The sequence below is a fragment of the Gavia stellata genome, unplaced genomic scaffold, assembly GCF_030936135.1.
Source record: "Gavia stellata isolate bGavSte3 unplaced genomic scaffold, bGavSte3.hap2 HAP2_SCAFFOLD_38, whole genome shotgun sequence".
Classification (NCBI taxonomy): domain Eukaryota; kingdom Metazoa; phylum Chordata; class Aves; order Gaviiformes; family Gaviidae; genus Gavia; species Gavia stellata.
Window position 1 is genome coordinate 250,840 of NW_026776490.1, and position 25,101 is coordinate 275,940.

The window sequence follows — 25,101 nt, forward strand, 5'->3', positions numbered from 1 at the left end:
GCTGCTCCTATGCGGGCACTGAGTCCCACTGAGCTGGCTCATGCCCACACTCCAGCTGAGCAGCTTGTGAGGCTGGAGTGCTGAGCGAGGCCTTGGAGCTGGTGTCCTGACTGGGGAGCTGTTGCGTGCAGCTCTCTGTGCCTGACCCCAGAGCCGTCAGCAGATTATCCCCGGCCCTGCCAGCTTTAGGCAGCCGGGGCACCCAGGAGGTGCGCTTGAAGCAGCAGCGGTGAGCTGGGTGGGGAAACCTCACCCTGGGGAGCTGGGAGGGTTTCCTTCTTGAGGGACCTGGGCATTTCTTCCACCCCTCGCCAGGCCACCCAATGACCGTGGCCTCTCTTCCTTTTCCAGCACAACACCCGCTGCTGCAGCGCCAAAGGGAGGGAGCAGTTCATCACCCCCGGCTCCCCCCGCCCACTGCAGTGAGTGGAGAGCATGGCCATGGAGGTAGGCGACCGCTGTCCAGTATGCCTGGACAGCTGGGATGATGCTGCCTACGTGATGCCGTGCCTCCACCAATTCTGTTACGGGTGCATCCTGCGGTGGGCTCAGAGCAAGCCCGAGTGCCCCCTCTGCAAGAGGAGAGTGCAGTCCATCGTGCACTCGGTGCGGGCAGATGATGACTTCGAAGAGGTCATCATCACACCATCTGGGTTGGCATCACCATCGGTTAGCACCCGCCAGGCAGGAGGAGCGCCCAGGCAGCCAGCCACCCAGAGCCCCCCGCGCCCTGTCACACCCCAGCCGCGGGCGGTGGAGTCGGGGCCCAGGCCTCCAGTGGGCGGCCTCCAGCCCGACACCTGGGCCTCCCTCTTCGACGAGCACCCAGCTCTCCTCCAGCGCTTTCTGCCCTGGCTGCAACAGCAGCTGGGGCTGATCTTTGCGGAGGAGCCCTCAACGGCAGCTGTGCTGGAGGACCTCACCCTCTCCGCCGTGGGCTTCTTTGGGCTGGACGAAGGGGTCCTGGTCCGGCTGCTGCAGGCCAGCCTCCACGAGCGCGCGGCGACGTTCGTACACCAGCTGATCAACGTCGCCGTGCAGCGCTGCAGCAGGGAGGCCCACCGCCTGCTGGGCCTCGAGGACGGCCATGCCGTCGAGGAGCGGGAGGGCAGCCCTGCGGCTGCCCCTCGGCCTGCTGCCTCCCGAAGGGGGTCTCCTGCCCCTGGCCCAGGCCCCTCCGGCAGCCCTGCGGGAGCCGGCGAAGAGGAGCGCCCCGGCACCTCAAGCGCTGCTCTTCGTGGGGGTCCCAGCAGCCCCCCCGACGCCCCCGTTCCCACCCACGGGGAGCAGGAAGAGCCGCAGGAGGATGCGGGTGAGGCTGGGGCAGGTCCCTCCACTCCCAGCTGGGGCAGGGACCGCTCCCCTGGAGGGCCTCGGCGAGCCCCGAAGAGGAGGGCCGGCAGCTCCCCGGACTCTTGCCAGCCACCCAAGAGGCCACCCCACCGGCCCAACTAGGACCAGGCCCCAGGAGCTGCCGAAACCAGGGCCGGGCCAGCAGCTGGGGCGCGAGCCGGCCTGCAAGTCCATCAGAAGGCCCCAGATCTATCAATCCAAATAAACTGCCCGCAGGCAAGTGCGGCCCAGCTCCAGCCCTGCATCTCTGCAGCTGGTCCCCGGACAGATGTTTCCAGCCGGGGGGTCTCCAGGGCCAGCCCGTGCCCCATCGCTCATCACCCCAGGCCCGTCCTCCTCCTCACCGCACCCTCTGCCCCACGTCGCGGGGCTCCGCTCTCCTACCAGCCTGCGCTGCCCGGTGCAGCCTCCCTACAGCGGCACCCAAATCCTCCTCCTGCGCCGAGTCACCAATGGTGCTGCTCTCTGCATCAACCTGGGGTCGTACCCTGCCAAGGCATCAGCCCCAAGAACTGCAGCAAGGGGAAGCGCAAAGCCCTGCACCTGGGGAGGGACAACCCCCGGCACCAGCACCTGCGGCAGGCTGCCTGGCTGGAAGGCAGAAACAGCCCTGGAGGTCCTGGGGGGCACCTACTTTTTCGGAAGTAAAAAGTTTTACTTCAAGCTCAAGCACTGAACACCCAGAGATGCTTATGAATCTCAGTTTTCATTACGAGGAAATGTTTTTGATCCTTGTGACTGCCGAGGAAAAGCTGAAAAGAAACAAAGAGGAGCAAAGCAGAGAGAGTAAGTAAACAAAACTCCAGGTTTCCCCACTTTCTGACTCTGTAGCACCAAAAAACCCCGACAAACCAAAGCCAGGGAGTTTGGTGACCAATTTTCTTGAATTCAATTGCAATTTTGCAAATTTTGCAACTTGCAATTTGCAAATTTTCCAAATTTCAGAGCAGAGGTTATGTAGCACCTGTTCAAAACACTAAGGCTATTAAAAGGCTATTAAAAGGCTAGCTCTATCCTGAAAATTTTTTTTTCCCACAGTAGACATTTGGGCAGCCTGATGGATCACTATTCAAAGTCTGCATGAGAGATCCTTGGTCTTGTACGCACTTCTAGGCTCGTTGTAATACTAACTACATGGGCAATTACCTAAAGGCTATGTACCTCAGGTACCTCAGGGACATCTCAGATACCTCAGAGAAGTAGGACATGAACTTGACGTCGGGGCCAACACACACAGGGCTGTTTACATTTCCCTGGGACTGCAGAACATTTCTGGAGAGTCTTACCTGCTCTTTTACCCACACAACTTTACCTATGCTTTATGGTACATACAAGACCCTGCCTGCGGCAAAAAAATCCACAAGTTAGTATAGTCACGGAATATTGTTAAAAATGTAAGCAATCTTGATGAACATACCAAAAGTCCAGCTTGTCAGTAAAATATTTCTAAACTGCAGAGTGGAGGCCACATCATTTAGAAAAGGCTCCCAGACTGCTCAGGTGTTCCTGAATCCTAGCTTGTCACACAAGGTGTTTCAAGCATTTGTAGTAATCATGGCTGAAACTTCAAAAAGGAGACCGGTCGATGTTACACACATCAGATTGTAGGGATCTTGTGTGATCTTCACAAGTCCTCCTCGATGACCGTTTCAAGAGATGGCAATTACTGGTTGCCTGAAATACGCTAACAAAGTTAATAACACTGACGCTAGAAAGGTTTTTTTCCAAATCTTAGTACGTGCTTGTGCATGATGTTGTTTGAGACTTCAGGGTGCTGTTCTAAATACTGAAAAGATGATAAATAATGCAAAGTTATGAATCACCATGTATTGCAAATGCCAGAAAATCCTGAGGTGAAACCTGGCTACCTGAGAAGGTACACAGTGTATTGCCTGAAATGTGTGCATGTTCATCAGACTGCTCAAACCTGTGGAGGATTAGATGATGGTCTCAAATTCCATGGGACCACAAAAACAATGCAGGCAGCGAAGAAGAGCATGTTGGGCGCATCTTACAGATGCACAATACTTAGCATACATCCATAATACACATACGATACCATACGAATTAACTGTTTGTTTCCAACTTTTTGGGGATTTGCCAGGGTACAAAAAACAATCTAGACAAAATTATGACTCCAAGTTTTAAAAAAAAAAAGGTGTCAAATTGCTTCCTGAATTCGTTTTCTTTCATTTGGGTTTTGGATCCTTTTTACATTTCTAAACTTCCAACTTGTTTTTAATTGCCAGTGTCTTTTTCATTCTACTGTCACCCTGGCCACATTCTTTACTCTGGATGAACTCCTCTGCCCTGACAAACTGCACAATCTTTTTCACTCTTTACTCCCTTTTTCTTTTTTATATTGTTCTGGGCCTTTGTATTCTGGTGAACTCCAATATGGTATTTTTAAAAGTTCTCAAATTAAATGGTGGAATTGTAATTAGCTTATTAACTCCCAGTCTCTGTCTTAAAACTCGTTATTAATTATAGTAATGTCTTTTATACCTCTGAAATAGCTAATCTATTATTCCCCCCCCCACTCCCAGGAAATAATATGGGCTTGCACGGGGCTGTCACTTTGCACGTGGCTATGCACGTGGCTTTTGACAGTTGCTGGAGGACTAGTGTTGCTGCTTGTGTCTCTGAAGACCTTTTTCCCATCTTTCTGGGAAGATCTGATCTACTTCTTGAGGCGCAAGAGCTTAAAAGCAAGAGCAAAGAAGTGGGCAAGCAGTGGAATTCTCTCCATAATTGACCTGTTCATGCAGAGAGTGGGAAAGATTCCCCACAAGCTGTTCCTCATCTCCGAAGGGAAGGTGAACACCTACCAGGATGTGGACAGGAGGATCAGCAGGGTAGCGCAGGTCTTCCTACACTCTGGGAATCTGAAAACAGGCGACACAGTGGCCCTGCTGATGGGTAATGGACCTGACTTCAGCTACGTCTGCTTCGGGCTGGCCAAGCTGGGCTGTGTGGTGGCTTTTCTCAGCTTCAGCATCCACCCTAGATCTCTCCTGCACTGCGTTAACACACGTGCAGCAAAAGCAGCGGTGATAGGAGAAGGTAAGTTCTGTACTGTGTTTGACTTACTACTGACTTTCTACTGCTTCATGCTTTTGCTCAAAAACAGGAAATCAGAGCCATTCCAAGCTGCAAGCACTTCCTAGAGACATACACATATGCTGGATAAAAAAGAGGGGAAAGCGATAGTCTTGTTTAAATATCAAATGCATAAGCACCAAAAATATGTGGAATTAATTAGTGTAATAAAGGACTCAGATCTGAAACTCTCCAATGTACCAGCAGAAACAATCATCCATCAGCAAGAGAACAGCCTGGGCAGATGATTTAGCATCATCTCATTGCTGTTTCTATTTATTGGCTTAGGTAGCTACAACTCCACTGACTACAGGCAGACTCAGATTCCCTTTGTTAGTGGTGATTTCCTTCAGCTCAGTATTTTCACATACAAATTTATGGTTACTTCAGAACTCTTTTAAAGTGGTGGTCCCAAGGTAGCGCTGCTTGGAGCAGAGTACAGCATGTTGAGCTGCAATTTTGGCCCTCTTACTGGCGTATTAGGTAATACTGGGCAATTTATTCAACCTTTCTGCTCCTCTTTTCCCATCTTTCATACAGGTTGGCAATACTTCCATAACTCCATATGAACCCGTGAGGGCTCATTAGTTGGTATGTGTACCAAGACATAAAACAAATGTTCTAACATACCGACTAAATGAAATCCTGTATATTAGCATCACCAAGTAGGAACAGGGAGTTCCTCAGGACACATACCAGGATGTATGACACAGGTGCAGTTTCTGCTACTAAGTAAATGGACTGAAATCTAGGACTGCTAGGAAAGACCCGTAACCATATTACGCTCTAGGATAAATGTTTTCTCTCTCTTCTGCTGATCCTGTCGTTTTTATTTCAGCTGAGACTGTTCAGTCTTCTTGACATCACTTTGTGTGTACTTCCCAGTGTTGTCCTTGCCTTCAAGGACAGAAAAACCCACCTTTAAGATACATTCTTCACAAGGGAACAGCAACAGCAAAACCACACATCTCTACTTCCGTTATTAGAAATAAACCAAACCGTTCCTCTGCCTGACCCTCCCTCCTAGCCATTTGCTTCCTGTTTTTCTTGCTCTCTGACAGGCCATTCATGGTTTCAGACAACTTACTCCATAGTCATGTGGTCTCCTTTACAGCTTCTTTAATCTTTTCCTCCAGTCAGGGTGAGAGTCCAATCCTTCCATAATGTGCCAATGTACCATACGACCAGCCCAGAATTATGATGTCCTCCAAACACAGCAAGTGAAATGAAATATTTAGTATGTGAACGGAACAAAGTCTCTAAGCTTAATTAATATATTCTAATCAGGTGACATAATGTAATCTGTTAATTAGTCAGTAAAATGAATTGTAGGGAAAAAAGTAATGGCCTATAGCTTTTCTAAAATCCAAACACCATCATTATGCCTCAGAGAACATTCATACAGTGATAGAAGATACTTCTTATGAAAAATTAAATAGTACACAAACAGGAATGCAGCACACCCATGTGTATTTAGCAACCTTTTTCAAAAGCTGTTCAGCTTGTGATTTTGACTTTTAGAAATGAAAGGCTTAGTCCGTGTGATTTAAGTTGTTAGCCAACAGTGTATATGCCTTCCTGTATTCATGTAGTATTGTCTACTTCTTCAACCCATTAGGCAGCCAGTGGCATATAGTATAGTGTCCTTTTTCAGCATTTACAGTCTGTAACAAGACTGTCCTCTGAGGTTTGTATGACTAAGCTTAAAAAATGTGTTTGTCAGAAAATACTCTTCCACCTAATGAGGCCTTTGTACCTACTGCAGAGAACATACGACAATGTGAGAGAAATGCTATGGAAACATTTGCTGTATACTGAATGTATTGGAGTTAGGAGTACACAGCAACATCACCACACTTCTTCCATTACACTGAAACAGTCGTTTCAACAGAGTAGTCCTTTCCTTTGGTACAACGCCCTGGCTTGCTGCTTATGGTCCTCTTAAGCATATAAACTAACAGAGCGTAATTGACTGCTTTTGCTTTTAACAATTCACTCTCCATACAGTCAGCAAACACACTGCGTTCTAAGGTGCAACGTCCGATTCCCTTTCAGTCAGATGCTTGAAGATAGCTGCAAAGCTGAGGAACTACAGAACAGGAGACCTGGGACATCCAGGAGACAGAAAGGAGGCTTCAGCTGTATGTGTGGGCATGCAGTCACCAGTGAAACACTACGGGTGTGGAGCTTCAGGAGAGCATCTGCTTGGATAAAATGAGTATGTTCAGATTACCCACGCAACCTTCCTATGAGTGATGCACAGGGGCAGAAAGGATCTAACCGAATACAGGACACACTAATCAAAATACAAAATCAAAAAGTTGGTAAGAAAATATCTGTTTACTTATCATTCAGATGCTGGAAAAAGCACTGGTTATACACTTAGCTAAATTATAATGTTCTCATGTCTTTTATAGGTAATTTCTCAGTACTTACACAGAACAACGTCCACTGTATGTAGCTGAAGTCAGATTAGATTCATTCCTTTCTTTGCTTGCCTTACACTTCTCTGAAGCTGTCTTCTGTGCCTCTCTGCCTCAATCAGATAAATTTCTTAACCTATTCCTATTAACGAAACAGTAGGGTGAGCTTCAAAACGGAACTTTTGCTGCCTGCTGATTAGATTGCTTTTAGCAAGGGTAGCATGTTGTGTAGCTGAAAAAGCTGGCAGATGACTTGGAAAACAGAACCTTCACTTGAATTCTTAGTGAATGTTTGGGCTCACTGTGTTTGGAAAGCCTTCCTGTTTGTCATTAGTCCTGTGGTTGCCTAAATACTGCAAGACAGTTAATTGTGCATTTCGATGCCGTTGACTACTGTCTTAGTCTTTTGTGTTTTACTTCAAGCTCAAGCTCTGAACACCCAGAGATGCTTAAGAATCTCAGTTTTCATTATGAGGAAATGTTTTTGATCCTTGTGACTGCAGAGGAAAAGCTGAAAAGAAACAAAGAGGAGCAAAGCAGAGAGAGTAAGTAAACAAAACTCCGGGTTTCCCCACTTTCTGACTCTATAGCACCAAAAAACCCCGACAAACCAAAGCCAGGGAGTTTGGTGACCAATTTTCTTGAATTCAATTGCAATTTTGCAAATTTTGCAACTTGCAATTTGCAAATTTTCCAAATTTCAGAGCAGAGGTTATGTAGCACCTGTTCAAAACACTAAGGCTATTAAAAGGCTATTAAAAGGCTAGCTCTACCCTGAAAATATTTTTGTCCCACAGTAGACATTTGGGCAGCCTGATGGATCACTATTCAAAGTCTGCATGAGAGATCCTTGGTCTTGTACGCACTTCTAGGCTCGTTGTAATACTAACTACATGGGCAATTGCCTAAAGGCTATGTACCTCAGGTACCTCAGGGACATCTCAGGTACCTCAGAGAAGTAGGACATGAACTTGACGTCGGGGCCAACACACACAGGGCTGTTTACATTTCCCTGGGACTGCAGAACATTTCTGGAGAGTCTTACCTGCTCTTTAACTGACTGAATGCTTCATGTGTTCTTTCTCTCTCCAGGACTTCCCCTGCCTCCCTGCCTTCAGGGAAAGTACACCAGAGTCTACCGACTCATTGGAACAAGTAAGTTTATTTCTGACCACGCAGAGATACAAATCTGGATACATGTGCAGCAAAATGCCCCTTTGTGAAACCTGGTGAAAAGAACGCAAAGGAGAAGTAACACAGTCACATTGCAAGCAGTTACCTCTTACTTTGACAGAGGGCCTTGGCAAAAAAAACCCAAACCAAACCATGCCAAAACTGGACCGTTAGTCGATACTGTAAGAAGAATACAAAGGCTTTGCTGAGACTGCCAATTAAGCATGCACTGGGTAAGATGGGGAACAACTGAGTTGTATGCATTTACAGCTAAATCCCAAGTTATTCATCAGTGTATGAATAATTATTTTCTCCAGCGTGCCTTGAGTTTGTCTAGATTTAAGAAAATGCTTCGCTGTCCTGAGCAGCTCCTTCTTATGGAGTGTTTTATAAATTCCTGGGCACGTAGCCTTTGTGAATGTTTTGGAGAATCCTGAAGTCCAGTAATCAGAAGCAAGCGAGGTGGTACCGCCAGGATACTGCAGCCAAAAGCAGGTATCAAGCTTGTCATTCCAGGCATAGGGGAGGTCATGGCAGTATGGCTTCTGGACTGCAGCTGACTGTATGCCTGTAGTCTCACTCAGAGAGACGCATACTCTTTCTTAGGAGTCACTCTTTCCTAATATTCCCTCCTTTTCTTCTCCATCTATATATTCTATGTTTTTCCTTTCATCTCCTCTCTTTAGCTTGTATTTAATGTTTCTGCCCCATAGACAGTACCTCGCTCAAACAATTCTGAAACAAGGAATTGGTGGGCCTTCCTGTGCACATTCAAGTGTGAAAAGGGTGAACCTAAATTAACCCTGAAACAACTCTGAAGACCAAAACTCTTTCATGTAGCCTGCTTTAGTCTTTTGTCTGTTTTAGAACAGGGAGTTTTACTTACTACAATTAAATCCACAAGATAAATAGAGGGAGATTAAACCATGATTTTTTTTTCCCCACTGTCGAATAGATGGGTTAGTTCTGCTGTACGCAGGTTCACTGTACGCAGCAGTAGTGTCTATCATTCCAATGCAGCTTATCGGGTCTGTAGTTGTTCTTATTTTAATAATAAGCATATAAATTCTTTAACTTGGCAGATTGTTTGGGATCAACAGAGAAAGACTTTCTTTTTCATCTCTTGGAAAATAATGTTGCTGTCTGGCTGATGAGCACTAGCTCTCCTTTCCAGCATCTTCACACTACGCCAGACAAATTAGACAAGGTGCCACATCACCCCGTTCCATCTCACCGTAAAGTTTTCAGTAACACAAGAAACACTGCTTCGTGTATCTTCACATCGGGAAGTACAGGTGAGGATGTGTGCTAACAAAGTACAACTGCAGCTCTCTGAAAATTTAGCTGGTATAAATTTAGCAACAAAACAGGCGCACAAAAAGACAGAACTTGAACTTTTAAGCCAAGATAGGGAGAAATTCATTTAGTTAAAAGCATAGTACACTTTAAACCATTTTTGTCTTGGCATAACAAGGGCGTAATTCCAGTTAGTGACCTTTCACATAGCTATTCCATGGCTGAACTTTATTTCTTAAACATAAGGCCAATAAAGTCAGTCTCTAACAGCTGCTCAGATTCCATAGTGACAGAATTTCACAGGTCTATACTAAAAAGAAATATGGGCAGTACAAGTGCTTGGGCCTTGGGAGAAAAGTGTTCCCCTGAGACTGACCTGAATAATGAAGCTTCACCTTACTTCCCTGGGAAGCAAAGGGGAATCCTTCCTCTTGTCAAGCCAAACAACTTTGTAAAAGTTTTTCCTATTGCAAATAGCAGCCGAGCAGCACAGTGGCTCTTCAGAAGCTTTCCCATTCTCGCTTTGTGGCGAGGGAACACTGTGTGCGCGGTCGGTCTGCACTCGCCTGTGAAGGGTATGGACTTTCTCCCACAGACACAGCTTTCCTCACATAGTAGAAGTGATAGTACTCATCCTCCTTGCAGAAATACTAATGTGAACAAGATCAACAGTAATAAAAGAAGTGTATCTTGAGTTCCCTTTGGCTTCCTGTGGATAAATGCCATCCTCCTGAAGGAAATCTTGTAATATCCCTTCACATGCAGTCACGAATGGAACGGAGAGAGGAGAAAAACTCTCCTAACTAGATTTTAATCCCAGGACATGCAAGGTCAAGCTTGGCTGCTTCTCTGAACCAATGTTGAAATAAAAGGTGGGGTTTTTTTCATGAAACACTAAGTTTATCTGAAAGGTTTTGCCGCAATAATTTTTTCAAAGGCTATTAAGCTCAAGTTGTCCACAAGAAAAGTGTGGCGGAGAGGAGCTTTAGCTTTAGCTTTGAAAGCTGGTTGGTTGGGTTTTTTTTCTGAGGGCTACTTCTTGGTGCTGAAGTGGTTCAAGGCTTACCTGCCATGAGTTGCACCACTATCAAGTCATGAGACTTACAGAATAAACAGAATAAACTTGCCTAAAGGAGGGAGAATTCCCTTCTTAGCTCAACATACATGGTTCAGATTAATATGTTCTTATTTCCTTCTTTCTTTCCCTAGGAATTTTCCTCTGGCAAAATTGAATGCTTCAATGGACACTGTTTGAGATCAATGAGAAAAAACATGCCGCCCTGTTCAGACCCTGTTTTGTTTGACAAAAGCAAGGAAATATTAAGTGAAAATGTCAATCGAAGACACTTTACGAGGTATTGTATTTCTAGATGTCCAATCTCTGTTCAATTCATAGAATTAAAAGGAAAAGTGAAAGCATGCACAATGAGCCACGTCATGATAAATCTACAGCTAAAAATCTGCAGGGGAGTATGATTATGTTAATGTCAGTGTCAGTGTCTTAGAACCAGAATCACTCTTCTTAGTAAAAGTCTTCTGCTTGTATAAAAAACGTGCATCTTTTCCCAACTCCTTTGAGATCTCTCCTCCGCTTTGGTTACTGAGATGTTATTTGCACTATTGAGACTTCAAGATTAGCCGGTTAGGAAAGTTGCGTCCTTACCGAACTGTCTGCATATGGTACGCAGCAGACTTGGGATCTGAATCCTCAGTGTGGTCCACAGGCTTTTCTTTGCATGATGTGGAGCACTGGATTACAAACTTGGTCAGGTTCCCTAGTCTTGATGGGGAACAGTACAATACAAGACTTCTATACAATATTCTAATACAATAATTCTTTTCTTCTTTCTCTCCTCTGTTCTCTTTCTTAATGTAGGCGGTTGGCAAAGCCAAAGTCAGACCAAAAAAAAGGAAGAATATAAAGAAGGTAAGTAGTGGTAACTCCCTAGGATTCCTTTTTACTCTGGTTTCTGAGAAGGATTGCGTTTGGTCACTCCATCTATTTAACTTGGCCACAAAAACTGCTGAACTCATCAACCCAAAGCAGCTGAAGTTGTGAAAATAGATAGTGAAAAGATAGTGAATTTCCTATGAGTTTTACGAAAAGAGGTAGGTGAGAATAGGAGGATATGCTATTAATTCCTGTCAGGCTTGGGGAGAACACAGCGTGAATTCCAGCCTGCTCTTAGGCACTAGTGCCTGAGAATCTGTTCCTTAGCTCAGGTTTCTTCGTGACACGGATTTTCTGGAGTCTGCAGGACACAAATTAATTGAAAATCGTTCTTGCAAATAGGAGGTAATATTTGAGTTAAAAAGTAATTCAGTCATGAGGCGCACAAACCCGCTGATGTGGGGAAGGTGTCACTGAAGTTCAGTGATTCACCTTGGAACTAAATCACTGTGCTGAGTACACAAGCAGGCTTGGTGCTGTGAGGCTGCTTGCTGGCAGCTGGGAAAATGCGTTATTTCCAGGCAGCGTCCTGCCAGCCATGGATGGGCTGAACGCAGGAAGGGGCCTGAAATGCGCTTTGTGTGTAGTAATTCAAGTTCTAATTGTGCACTACTTCCTCACTGACCTCTCTTAACTGTTTTAATGATAGTGCAAGTAACAGACCCGTGGCAAAGGATGCTGTGTGGTAAATACTGGGCAGATCGTTTTTAAAGCAGGCAAGCGTTTGAGTTCTTTGCTATTTGGGAGTTTATCTTGAGACGTTTCTTATCTTCTAGAGCTTTTGTGTCAGGATGCAGAAAATGAGTGATGCATGCTTAAACAATGGACTAAAACCACGCATCTTAAGAAAAGACTTCCCACATAAATAATTTTTTAAAAAAACTATTCGATACAATTTGACATGGATGGAGTAAAAACACCTTAGAGAGAGGTATTTGTTGTTTTCACTTTTCCAGAAAGAAGTAACTGGAATGAACTTGCTTCCTGCATGGAACAAAAGTTGCTTGTTTGTTTTCATCAGCTTGGCTTCCCAGTCTATTAAAAAGTTGCTATACAAGTCATGCTTTTAGGTAGGTAGTTTAAACATAATTAATTTAAGTTGAATGCTGTGGTGATGACAATAACTTCCAATTCAGTATTTAAAGAAAAAATCAAGCCACTGCAGATTTTTTTTTCATTTTACTAGAGCAACGGTGAAATAAAGGGAATAACGTATTTTCTGTCTCAAAATATTTTATACATTAACGCATTGTAGTCACCAGAATACTGAAGACCGGAGCTGATGCAAAAGCTGCACAACAAGTCCATGAAGAAAACAGGGATTTGGAGGTCCGCTGAAGCTGCAGACTTCAACAAAGTCATTACAACATTACAAATCAATCTGTTTTGTTCAACAAACTTATAACAAAGTAAGTGGGTTTTTTTCATGATCTTACAAAGCTACTAAAATGAGCCTTACTAGCAAGCCTTTCTGCTATGGCATCGTATTGGCTAGGGACTTTCTCCTTCTTTTGACAACAGAAAAAGGTATTGTTATTGCTGGCAGCAAGAGCTAAATGTATTCAGTGGTCAGGCTGAGACTTCCCTACGTGCCCTTACGTATACGGTACATCCGTGTGACAACTGCTGGGCTGCAGGTGCCTTCCATAGTAGAGTTCCAACAGGGTGGTGCAGCTTGGAACTTCTGGGTTGTTACTGGCAACCTCCGCTAACATTCCGTGGTCGTTGATCAGGTAGGGTCTCCTCCTCTTCCTCTGCCTGCACTGGTATGTCCTGTAATTATAGTTAATACATTGATTTGTGTAAGGTGTGGGCCTTTGTACTTGGCAGCAAAACTGTTTACCCTGTTTTTTGGAAGTAGGTGCTTGTGGCTGCTTAAGACTTCCAGGTCTGAGAGCATGTGCAGGAGGATGTATTTGGAAGGTGTTTCATGTGTAAAGAATTTGGGCACAGCCAATGTTGAAATTTGCCACTGGTGTCTCTGTTTTGGGATTGCCAGTTGCAGAGAGGTCTTCATACGAGAGTATCTTTTATGTATGGGCTCGGTGGGTTTATGTGTTGTCTTGTGAACCAGGAAGATCACTTTACGTTGTGACTTTCGGTAGATTTAACTTGCCCTCTAAATGAATTTTCTTAGCATCAGAACTGCCTTCATTTTTAATTAGCTTTTCTTCCATGCTTATGAATGTTCTTATAATGCTTGGTTGAGTTAAGATACTGAGGAAAGTTGGATAAAGCCAAAGTGAAGTAGTCCCAGTGTTTCTGCCTGTCTGTCCATGGCTTAATTCTCTTTGTGAAGCCCAAATGGACATTGTTTTCAGAAAGGTTTGCCAAGTGTAACAGCAGTGGGATGTTTTTTCCAGCATGTATAGTCATGGAAAACCAGTACAAAACTTAGATTACAGTTAAGAGAAGAACAAGCAGCCTGTTGTCTGAGGAAGGCTGTGAACTGAAAATTACTTAATGCTATCATGCAGAACAACTTAAGTGCTATTATAAACTGCCATAATTTCTTTCTGTTGTCTTACTATGATCTTTAGAATTCTTATTTTTCTCTTGCTTAAATGGATTTTTTTTACTGTGCTCACCGAGAGGGAAAATAAACCTGAAAACAGTGTATTTTTGCAAATCTCAAATGCTTGTTCTTAAATCTATAAAAACCTTGAACATTTGATCTAATTTTTAAGTAGTGAGAGCTTGCATTCATGTATGTGCTGTGTTGACTGGTGTGGCTATTCGTAAGTGCTAAGAGTTGTTAAAGTAAACCCAGTTTAATGCCTGCAGTGACCTTTTTCCTTTATTTACTCACAGACATTAAATAGAAAACAATTTGAACAAGTATTTAACTATTTAGGAAGTTTAAGCTCATTTGTAAGGTTTTCTGCATTCACTTGCCATTGTTATAAAAGCAAAAACCTTCTAGCTGCATCCTAAGTTAGAAAGCGCTTTTCTCTTTCTCCTTAATTCAAATCAGGTGTCTTCCACTAAACTTTCGGAAAGACGATTTGAAGGGAATTCACAAGGATCGAATGAAAATTGGAGCACGTCTGGCTGACGTTGATCCAATGCAAACAGATTGTTCAGTAAGTATTTTTAGTTCATTGTGTCAGTGAGATGTTTCCAGTGTTTATGAAAGCTTTCAATAACGTGCTGTCTACAGCTACCTTGGTTTACAGTTTTCTCTCAAGCAGTTTGAAAATTGCCCAGAGCATTTCCTTTGTGCTGACATACAATTTCTGATGGAACCTTATCAAGGTTGCAGCTTTCTTTAACATATAAAATGTGTTCTTTTGAATTTCTCTTTAGGTACGCTTTGATGGTGTGGGTGGTCTTTCTGACCACATTTCAGCTTTAAAAGAGATGGTCGTTTTTCCTTTGCTTTACCCAGAAGTCTTTGAGAGATTCAAAATTCAACCTCCAAGGTAACAGACATTGTTTCATAGAATCATAGAATGGTTTGGGTTGGAAGGGACCTTAAAGATCATCCAGTTCCAACCCTCTTCCATGGGCAGGGACACCTTCCACTAGAGCAGGTTGCTCAAAGCCCCATACAACCTGGCCTTGAACACTTCCAGGGTTGGGGCGTCCACAGCTTCTCTGGGCAACCTGTTCCAGTGCCTCACCAGCCACATGGTGAAGAATTTCTTCCTTATAGCTGATCTGAATCCACCCTCTTTCAGTTTTAAAGCCATTACCCCTTGTCCTGTCACTACATGCCCTTGCAAAAAGTCCCTCTCCAGCTTTCCTGTAGGCCCCTTTCGGGTACTGGAAGGCTGCTCTAAGGTCTCCCCGGAGCCTTCACTTCTCCAGGCTGAACAATGCCAACTCTCTCAGCCTGTCTTCATAGGAGAGGTGCTCCAGCCCTCTGATCATCTTTGTGGCCCTCCTCTGGACTTGCGCCAACAGGTCCCTGTCCTTACGTGGGGGGCCCCAGAGCTGAACGCAGTACTCCAGGTGGGGTCTCATGAGAGTGAAGTAGAGGGGAAGAATCACCTCCCTCGACCTGCTGGTCCCCCATTTTCATGAGAATATTCAACTGAGGTATCAATATGTTTCCATGCTTCAAAATTTTCAGGAGTGTTGATGGGGTTTTTTAGCAGTAGTCAAAAGTAATTTCTTAAAAATGGATAGAATCCAGAATATATGTAGGATCAAAGATGTACTGTGTGGTGAGAATATACTTTGAAAGTGTCTTGCCTTTAAAAGGCAGGGTTGGAGTGTTTTTGTTTTGAGTTCTACGTACAAGTCAACTTCATTAGTTTATAAGCAGGAAGAAGGAATTACCTACTGGTAGTCAACTGTAATTTGTTTCTTGGAAGTCCAGTTGTCTCTCCCACCGACTCTCTTTTTTTTCAAGTGCTCAAGTATCAAGTTTACAATTGATAGGACTTGCAACTAGAACCTTGCAGCGTTTGTTGTACTTAGTTATGAAATGAAATTATTAGTTAGCTTTACATATTCTTGGTCAGCAAAACTCAATCATGGTATATTGAAATACGACTTTTAATCCTTTGCTTTCAGTAACTTTAAAAGTATTACAAAGAACGACAACAAAATCTGTGTTTTGCTTCTTTATTCATTTAAATTCTTTTTGAAACAGCAGTGTATTGGCTTTTCTAGCTGATGGCTATATTTATCTGATGGCTATATTTATCTGATGGCTATATTTATATATCCCAGCTTCAGACTTCCTCCTCATTTATCATCAGCAATGGGAGACCAAGTCCACTAACTTAAAGCTTTTTACGGGAGAATTAAATGCTTTACTATCAAATCTTGTCTTTTGTGAAAACAAGAATGAATGTGCCATGTATCATTGAAGAATGAACTGGTGATTCATAAGTTAGCCCAGTCTTAGATTCTGTGCTGAAGTTTGTTCTTGTTTGGCTCCACTGTGCTGTAACCACCCCTGTTAGTTTGTCAGCAGTTTTGGAAGTGTTGTTCTGGGACACTACGATCATTTCTCAAGGTTCTGTACATCTGCATGATCCTCTTTATTCATGTTGTTTACTGCCTTGTTGAGTTGTGTAGGAACACAAAACTTCCATCTGGTTTGACTTTTCTCACGCTTCAGCTGTTACCGCTCTCTTACACGTGAAGTGTAAGCTAGAGAGAAGAGTTGTGTGTTGTAGGGATGAGGGTTGTAATAGGTACTTTGCCATGATGTTTTTTTCTTATGTGAATCTTTGGTATTTTTAATTGCAGAGGCTGTCTCTTCTATGGCCCTCCAGGGACTGGGAAGACACTGGTTGCTCGTGCACTTGCTAATGAATGTAGCCAAGGTGACAGGAGAATAGCCTTTTTTATGAGAAAAGGTGCCGACTGCCTGAGTAAATGGGCGGGGGAATCTGAACGACAGCTTCGTTTATTGTTTGATCAGGTAAGGTGGAAACGTGCCACGTGTTCTGTCCGAGTTGTAACTGTAGTTTTCTGTGGTCAATATTTTTAAGAACTCACTCTTTTTTGGGTTTTGTCAGTTCCTTCCACTGAAACGGGATTGTCAGTGTTTCTTTTTTCAGTGGGTTTTTTAGGGGCTTGAAATCTTGAGATGTATTGGGAAAGATTAATAAAACAAATGAGAGAACCTCACAAAGCAACACCCCTCCCCCCCCAAAAAAAAAACATCAAACAGCCACAAAAAAGGTTTCAAGAGGCAAGAGACGGTGGCTTTAGATCAGAGGGAAACAGATGCAGGCTGCAAGCATGGTCATTTAAATTCATAACAGAAGCTTGCTTCCAGAACCTGTAATTGAATTAAGTCCTGGCTCTGTTCTCAGTGGTTGCCAAACAGCTGTAAAAACTACTGGTATGATTTGTTTCCTGTCACCCAGTCTCAGTGGGTTGACATAGCTGCTGTCTTCTGTTACTCGTGCCACTTACTCCGTTAGCTCAATTAGTAGAGACCCCTGATGCTAGTTGGAAAAATCTAGCTCCAGTGACTTTCCAACCATGACGTTTTTCTCTTTAAAATTGTGCTGGTTTACTTATGTCAGTATTCCTGTGTTTTCATTCTAGGCCTACCAGATGCGACCTTCAATTATTTTCTTTGATGAGATAGATGGTCTTGCTCCTGTGCGGTCCTGTGAACAAGACGAAATCCATAGGTAGTACATTTTTTGTACCTACATAGAAGCTGCTAGATCTTTGTGAAAAGAAGACCACAACCTATTTAACTTCATGTGACACATTCATTTGTCCTGAAAACTAGTAATTCAATGCTACTAAACTTCAGATGGTTTTTAAACAATAATTGAAAACAATTCACTAAGCTTGATAGCAGCACAAGACCTGTGTTACCTTGTCTGGTTTTTTATGTCTTAAAACGAGTCTTTCAGTAAGGAGCATCTCATCAATAAAAGCTTGTCCTTTTTGAGTGGTCATTGGAGAAGGTCATGTAAAATGTAACAAAATTTACTAAACCAGTGAATGAAAATTACATTTTTCTGTTAGCTCTATTGTATCAACACTTCTGGCACTTATGGATGGGTTAGACAGCAGAGGAGAGATTGTGGTAATTGGAGCCACCAACAGGCTGGATTCTATAGATCCTGCTTTACGAAGACCCGGACGGTTTGATCGAGAGTTCCTCTTCAGCCTGCCAAATAAAGAGGTCAGAACTTAAACTCAACCCTAATGCTAATGTGGCAAAGTCCCTCTTTGTAACAAAATCACGTAACAGTGCAGTATCCCGGAGCAGTTAAAGTCGAAATCAGTGTTGTACAACTTGGACAAAAGAGGGATGTCTGGAGAGAGCTGCGTTGTGCTGTGGAGGGCAGACCTGGTACTGAATATATATGACTAAGATGATTTCAACAAGTAGGTAGTTCTAGAATTAATTTTGGTTTCACTGTGACCAGCCAAGAAAAGGGGATGCTGCTAGTCACTGAAATGTTTAAGTAAGGATCAATGTCTGAATTAGCTATAAATTACTGCTATCTCATCTGGAAAATGACAGAAATGGTGTGCACACAAGAATTCCTTTTTGCTAACAACAACTTTTACCAAGGCTGGTGCTGGAGCAACTTAAGATTTTTCATTCCCAAAGTGGTTCATGTTTGCTTACTTATTTAATCCAATTAGGCACTTTCACCCTGAAGCACTCTTGCTCTCAGTTCTTGGTTTATGAATGGATAGTGGACGTACCTGTGTTGGACTGTTCCCAGGCTGGGTATCCTGGGCGTTACCTATAAGTATTTGGGGATCTGACATTCTTACTGGTACTCGTTAACAGCGACTTGGACAAAGATGTGAAGTACACTGCACAGGTGCAGGGCTGGGAAGCTTCTAGTTCAATGGCAATAGCTAAGCAATGAAAAAATAGGTATATAGCAACAAAAAAATATTGGGGGGACGATAGTGTGCAAAACTGGAACCCTGTTTTTGTGGTTTTTCTCTGGCTACCGCTGATACTGCTTTTTCTTTTAGTAGCACTTTTTGGAAAAAGGATAAAATGCTTATTGGAGTGAAGGCTAATAAAAGTGCACTGAGCAGTGTAGTTAACACACACATTTGCCTCCAGTTTCTATCTGCTTTCAGGAACAGGAGAGGAGGTGCCATGAAATGGATATAATACACGGTTCCCTACTGTGGAAGAATTCTAGAAATCTGCCATAATTAATCTGTGTACCAGGAAATACTTAAATGAAAGTCTTGCTAAGATCAGACACGAAGACAGGCAACATTTGACATTTTCTGGATCAATGACAGGAGTTTGAGTCATAATTATTGTTCTTTGTAGTAACTGTAGCAATTTGAAAGGTAGTGCTAGGACTGTCTTCCTTGAATGAACTGGCAGAAAACCAAATTTGATGAACTAATGAGCCTGTCATCATGAGATTTTGCTGAATTGGAGAGAAAAAGTATTTTTATTAATGTGAGGTGGTTTTGTGTTTTGTTTTTTATTTTTAAGAGAAAACTTAGGACAAACCAAAATGCAACCATTTTGTTTCCAGGCTAGAAAAGATATTTTCAAGATTCACACACGAGACTGGACCCCTAAGCCACTGGACATGTTTCTTGAAGAGCTAGCTGAAAAATGTGTTGGTAAGTTTGAAAACAAAGTCAGTCCCTGCACGTGACTGAGTCCTAAGGAATCTGAGCTTGTACCAGGCAGCACCCGAGCTCTTGTGCCTTGCTGCAGAGTGAGGCAGCTGACACGCCTTGGGAGCAAACAAAGTTAGATGCTTCTTTTCTTGTCATTTTCTTCTTGTCTCTCAGAACATTAAAGAGCTTTGGGGCATCTTCCTCAGGACTAAAGTTCTGATTAGGAGGCCACTTCATAAGCGCAGGGTATCAGGCTGTGAGCCACGTAACAAAACTTCTCTGCAGTTCGGTAACGCTTTGGATTATCTCTTAGCCTGTTAATTTTTAGCTGCATACAAAGTCTTTCAGTGTTGCACTTTGGAAACCTTGGCCTTGACTTCTGTGTTGCCTGAGACTGACACAACATTTCATTCTTGTTTTGTTTATTAGGATACTGTGGTGCTGATATTAAATGCTTATGTGCTGAAGCTGCCCTCTGTGCTCTGCGCCGCCGCTATCCTCAAATATACAAAAGCAGTGAGAAACTGCAGTTAGATATTGCTTCTATTAAAATAACAGCGAAGGATTTTGTCATGGCTATGCAGAAGACTGTTCCAGCTTCACGGAGGGCTGTGGCTTCACCTGGGCGAGCACTATCACCTATTTCAAAACCACTGCTTGAAAACACACTAGCAAGAATTTTACAAGCCTTGCAGAGAGTATTTCCCCACGCAGAGCTTGCTCTAAAGAAGGACCAACAGCAAGGTATAACAACAGTAGCCGCTTCTTTAAACTTCTGCCAAAGCAAAAACTTCCGATTTGTGCAATCAACATACAGAAACCTCTCAGCCATAATGACAGTAGGATTTTATAATATGCACATGCACGCCTTTATTTCAGGAATATCGTGCATAGTTTTTATTCTGGATTCTAAACTGAAGTGCTGGATGGGAGCTGTGAATGACTCGCAATACATAGGAGAGAACTATGCATTCTCTCCTAGAGCACCCTGTTTCTCACAGTAGCTAATATCATGTTTATCATTCGTAGAGATGGATTTAAGGTTTAATGTGTGAGGCACCTCTTTCAAAATAAATGTTTAAATGGGCGGAGAGGGCATTTTTACATGAATGCTTCTAATTCCTGTGAAGAATGTCGGAACCACAATACAAGTATAAGTGGTTTAAGCTAAATAGTGTTACAGCTATCGTGATTTTTAACCATAGTCTCCTAATTTGAATGTTTGTGGATCACACTGTACGCCTGCACATGAGATCAGAATGTTTCAGTAACGTATACTCTGGGGCTTGGCTTGCATAGCGTATGTGAGCTCACACTCCTGACTGCATCAGCCCTGACCAAGTTGTCTGTCGGTTGGTGACAGCAAATAAATTGATAAACTCGCTGCACTCCTGATTAACGGAGATCCATGAATAGTTAGTTACTATCCTAATCCCTGGAGAATATCCTATCAGTATTACTCCCAGTAGAGCTGGTAGATTGTTTGCGTTGGTGAAAGAGGCAGAAACCCACCAACAATATAAAAGCAGAGAGGCTAAGGGATTGGTAATTGCATCCCGTCTCCGTTGTCGGCCTTTCATGATCTCTTCCTTCGGGGATCTTTGAGGAGCCTTATTTAGAAGATGTGTTGGTCTGTATATTCTGACTCACTAGTCCTAGACAAAGGGAAGTCTGTGGCCACCACATTCACTTAATTTCCCCACATCCAGTGGGGGAACCTGCTCCAGAAGGAAGTGGCCTTGTTGGGTTTTTCAGGTGTCTAGGAACTACAGAAGTTCCTAATCATCTTTATTCTAAGGAAGAAACCTCCTGTTGTTTTCACCAACAGAGAGAGAATACCTTATGCAAATCATGCGATGTAGGACAGCTTTGTAGAGACTTGTGCAATCTCCTTAGATCTGTGGTAGGATAAACTCTTCAGAAAATAACATTCTGCATGTGCCCTCAAATGAAGAAATGCAATATAAGGGGTCTCCAGCACTGATTTAGAAGCTGTATTAATGTGAGAGCAAGATATGGACTATTCAGGAAAGTTAACAAACCTCTCTTGTCTTTCAGACAGTTTAAATCATATTTTAAGAAATTATGTGATTGACAGTGATGGGGAATCACCACCAATCTTTGAAGATAAGCCAACTCCTGAAATGCCTGGTAGACAAGAGGAAAAATTCCTCAATTTTAGCAGGTACATATTTGTGCCTTTATGTTTGCATTATTAAGATGGCCGTGTCTGTAAACAGTTTTGGTGTGAGGGGTGGTAGCTGAAGAAGTAGAGGGGAGGGGTGTGGGGGGGTGATCAATATTTGCAAGAAGTAAGCGTGAAGATCCAGCTGGGTACTGAGGTTCTAATGGAGTACACTGCCATAACCCATCAAACTGAATGGCCCAGCCCTCTTTTCCTAAGTCAAAGTGGTCCACAGACTATTAGAATGTGTTGATTTAATCCATGGCATTCCTTGAAAGACTCAAGACCAAAGAAACGTGCTGCCTGTCCTTTTAGCTAAAAAAACCCTACAGATTCATGTAGACATCTTTTGCCCTTCTAATTTCGAAGATTGTTAAACCAGCAGCGAATTATGTAGCAGAAACAGAACTGAGAAATGGTTTGTTAAAACACTGTGAGAAAAACTTAAACAATGTCTGCATTTTGTACCTTTAACCGACTAAGTTTATGTTAACTTTTTAACACTTTAATGTGGAAGTCATATAAGCTGACAGTTGAAAAAACAGATTATTGTCGTCACTGGTGGGTCAGTTATTTTTCTCACTTTCTATTGCTGCGCTGTCCAGAAAATCTTCTGACCTGCTGAGCTTGGTTAGGTCTCTAGATCTTTGACTTCAGCCAGCAAAGGTACAATAGTATTGTGGTGGAAAAAAACAAATGCTCTTCACAAATGTGTTTCATGCTAGTAAAGCAGGATTACTAGGAAATTAATAGACAATTCAAAGATGAAACATTAGAATGACTGACTAAAATAAATATACATCTTAATACATATTGAGTGTACTGCTGTAATTTAACCAGTCCATTTGTGTACTTCTTCAGATACAGCTAATGTGTTTCAGTGCCCACGTTAATTTTTTTCTAGAAATGTTGTTCTACTCCTTCCTTCCCACTATCTCCAGTAACTATGGCCAAATTTCAGCTAAACTAGACAGATGTAGAGATCTCACAGCTACTTAAACTCAAGACCTACTGAAAATCAGTGTCTACGGGCAGTGAGGAGATCCAGACTGGCGTGTGCTGAGAGATAGAGTTGTTATTCTCCCCCATATCGGGTTACTGATAAGTTGTCACATGTGTATTTGGCTGGACAGTCCCCCTGTATGATTTAAGAGCCGTTACTTAACCCAGCCAAAGGAACAGCAGACATGCTGGGGATTGGCAGGATTTCTTAAGGGAGGTATGGTACAAGTTTTTTAAAAAGAAAATGGGCTTTGACAGTGTTCCTGATCACAGACCAGCTTATTATTTGCTGGAACATGGAGAGTATTTACCGAAAGGGAAAAAAAAAAGAAAGAAAGGTGTATAGGAGAAAACCTTATCATCTGTGTGCCTATTCATCACCTCATTTTTAAATTTGTTTTCTTCTTCCTGTTCCAGAAATGCTTATTACCAGCCAACATCTTGCAGGCCACGGTTCTTACTAGTTGGAGAGCCAGGATACGGGCAAGCTTCTCATTTGGCACCTGCAGTAATACATGCCCTGGAAAAGTTTCCAGTCTATACACTAGACCTATCTGTTCTGTTTGTTAGCATCACATCATCGGAAGAAACATGTGCACAGGTACCTTTTTTTCTCTTTAATCTCATAGGATTCATGAACTGTATATAAACTAGTAAAGTAAGCAAAATTCATTGTTAATGGAGGTGGCCTGGTTTGAATGTGCTGTTAGGTTTACTTCTGTCTGAAAAGCCACTTTTCTGCTAGATCAAATGATACCAAATGAGGATGTTACATGTGGCCCTATCTTTCATTCCAAAGAAATGGAAAGTGAGGATGTTGCTAGCAGCTTGGGAAGCTGGGAGGTGCTGCTAATAAACCCCTCTTTATAGCAAGAAGTCCTCCCCATCTCGGTGGGATCCAGAAAGTTGTTTTCATTGCTGCTTAAGAATCTGTGCTCCCAGTAGATGGCTCTGCAGCAGCCTGACTGCCTGTCATGCACTTTTTGTAACCTTCATTTTCATTATATTTGTAAGGCAATCAAGCTTTTGGGGAAAAGAAGTGTTTCTTTTTTATATATACATATACAGCTTGTACTGCTGCAGTATATGCAGTAAAAGCGTTAAAATTCATGGAACGCTTACGTTTGTTTTTCTTATACTATAAATTAAATATAAGCAGATTTAGTGCTGTTTTCCTTTTTACTTTTAGGCAGGAAATCCGTTTCGTTGTTTGACATCACTGTATTAAAATATTTTCACCTTTAGTAGCAGCATTTGAGAGCTCTACAAGTAAGGATGGACATGTTACATGACTGGAGACTCATTTGTCACATAAGAGGAACAATTCCTTTTGTGTTATGTGATGGTTGCACCTGCGGTCATATAACTAGCATGTCTAGTCACTGCCCGGATATACCACGTGCACTTCCCGTCTTGTGACAGGAACTCCCTGAATATTGATAATCTGAAAGGGTGCATGGAGAAATTTGTCATGTGAAAGGACTGTTGCCACTTCCCTCATGTGGTAGATGCATGTCCTCTTCTGTGATCGAGGTACCATCTGTAGGCAATGGCTTGTGGTCTTCCAAAGCACGTAATCTGGTCTGATTGATAATGAGAGGCTGTGAGTGGTTTAGCTATTCAGGCAGCTATTCAGACTGGTCACCTCTTATAAAATGTACGTGAAGTTATGAATTGTAAACAGGCTTCTTTCACAGTGTCAGCCCTCATCTTTTCACATAGGTCTTTGCTTGTTCAAACTGTGCTTCAGAGTGACTTGGATATGTGCGCACCCTGAATTGAAAATGGTGCAGTCAGAGTCGTGTAGTGATTTACCCAGGCTAATACATCTTGCTCAAGGGTTAGTCTTGTTTTTTCAGGCACACCACCACAGCAGCTGAGTTGTAAGGCTCTTTAGGCATTACCTTACACCTAAGTAGTTTTGAAATCAGGCAGAGATTCAGGTCAGTTTCTGTCTGTGTAGCAATGTCCATATTTGAGTAAAGTGAAAATTTTGCCTTATTGTTAAGGAGTTGTTTTTTGTTGGATTGTTTTGATGTTTTGGCTGCATGTGCTCCTATTTCATAAGACAGTTTGACTGACACGTAGTTATTTATTAGCCTGTTCTACATGGTTTAGTTTTCTTATCCAAGCTTTCATTTTACCAGTTGATGCGAGAAGCACAAAGAACAGCACCAAGTATCATTTATGTTCCACATATCCATTTGTGGTGGGAGGCTGCTGGAGCTACATTGAGAGCTATTTTTACAACACTACTGCAGAACATTCCAGCATTTGCTCCAGTTTTGCTGCTTGCAACATCTGATGTGTGTCATGCAGATCTCCCAGAAGAGGTATTTCTGTTGATACTCTTCTTACTTTTTTTAGTCAGTTTTTTGTTAATTTATAAATCCTTTAAACATTGGAGTACTGTGCACTCTTAAGCAAATTCATACTGTTATTACTCAGGCACCCTAACCAGGTCTCTTAAAATTTGCTTAGACAAAACAATGCTTGAAAGCATTTGCCTAAAGTGTTTTCTGAGTAAAGAGATTGACTTTGACCCAACTTTTTCCCCCTTCTCACACACTCATGCT

At 42.8% G+C, this 25,101-nt stretch overlaps 1 protein-coding gene across 1 annotated transcript in view; it reads left to right on the forward strand.

The window, feature by feature from the left end:
- Positions 1-435: 435 nt before the first annotated feature.
- The window catches only part of LOC132321036 (ATPase family AAA domain-containing protein 2-like), a 30,765-nt gene continuing 6,099 nt past the window's right edge, over positions 436-25,101 (forward strand). The window contains exons 1-13 of the mRNA XM_059834640.1: positions 436-447; positions 580-669; positions 865-1,100; positions 14,270-14,378; positions 14,602-14,717; positions 16,501-16,675; positions 17,311-17,399; positions 17,746-17,905; positions 19,248-19,338; positions 19,768-20,082; positions 21,466-21,523; positions 22,943-23,126; positions 24,673-24,858. Coding sequence (XP_059690623.1) covers positions 436-447; positions 580-669; positions 865-1,100; positions 14,270-14,378; positions 14,602-14,717; positions 16,501-16,675; positions 17,311-17,399; positions 17,746-17,905; positions 19,248-19,338; positions 19,768-20,082; positions 21,466-21,523; positions 22,943-23,126; positions 24,673-24,858 — 1,821 coding nt within the window. The remainder of the gene's footprint in view (positions 448-579; positions 670-864; positions 1,101-14,269; positions 14,379-14,601; positions 14,718-16,500; positions 16,676-17,310; positions 17,400-17,745; positions 17,906-19,247; positions 19,339-19,767; positions 20,083-21,465; positions 21,524-22,942; positions 23,127-24,672; positions 24,859-25,101) is intronic.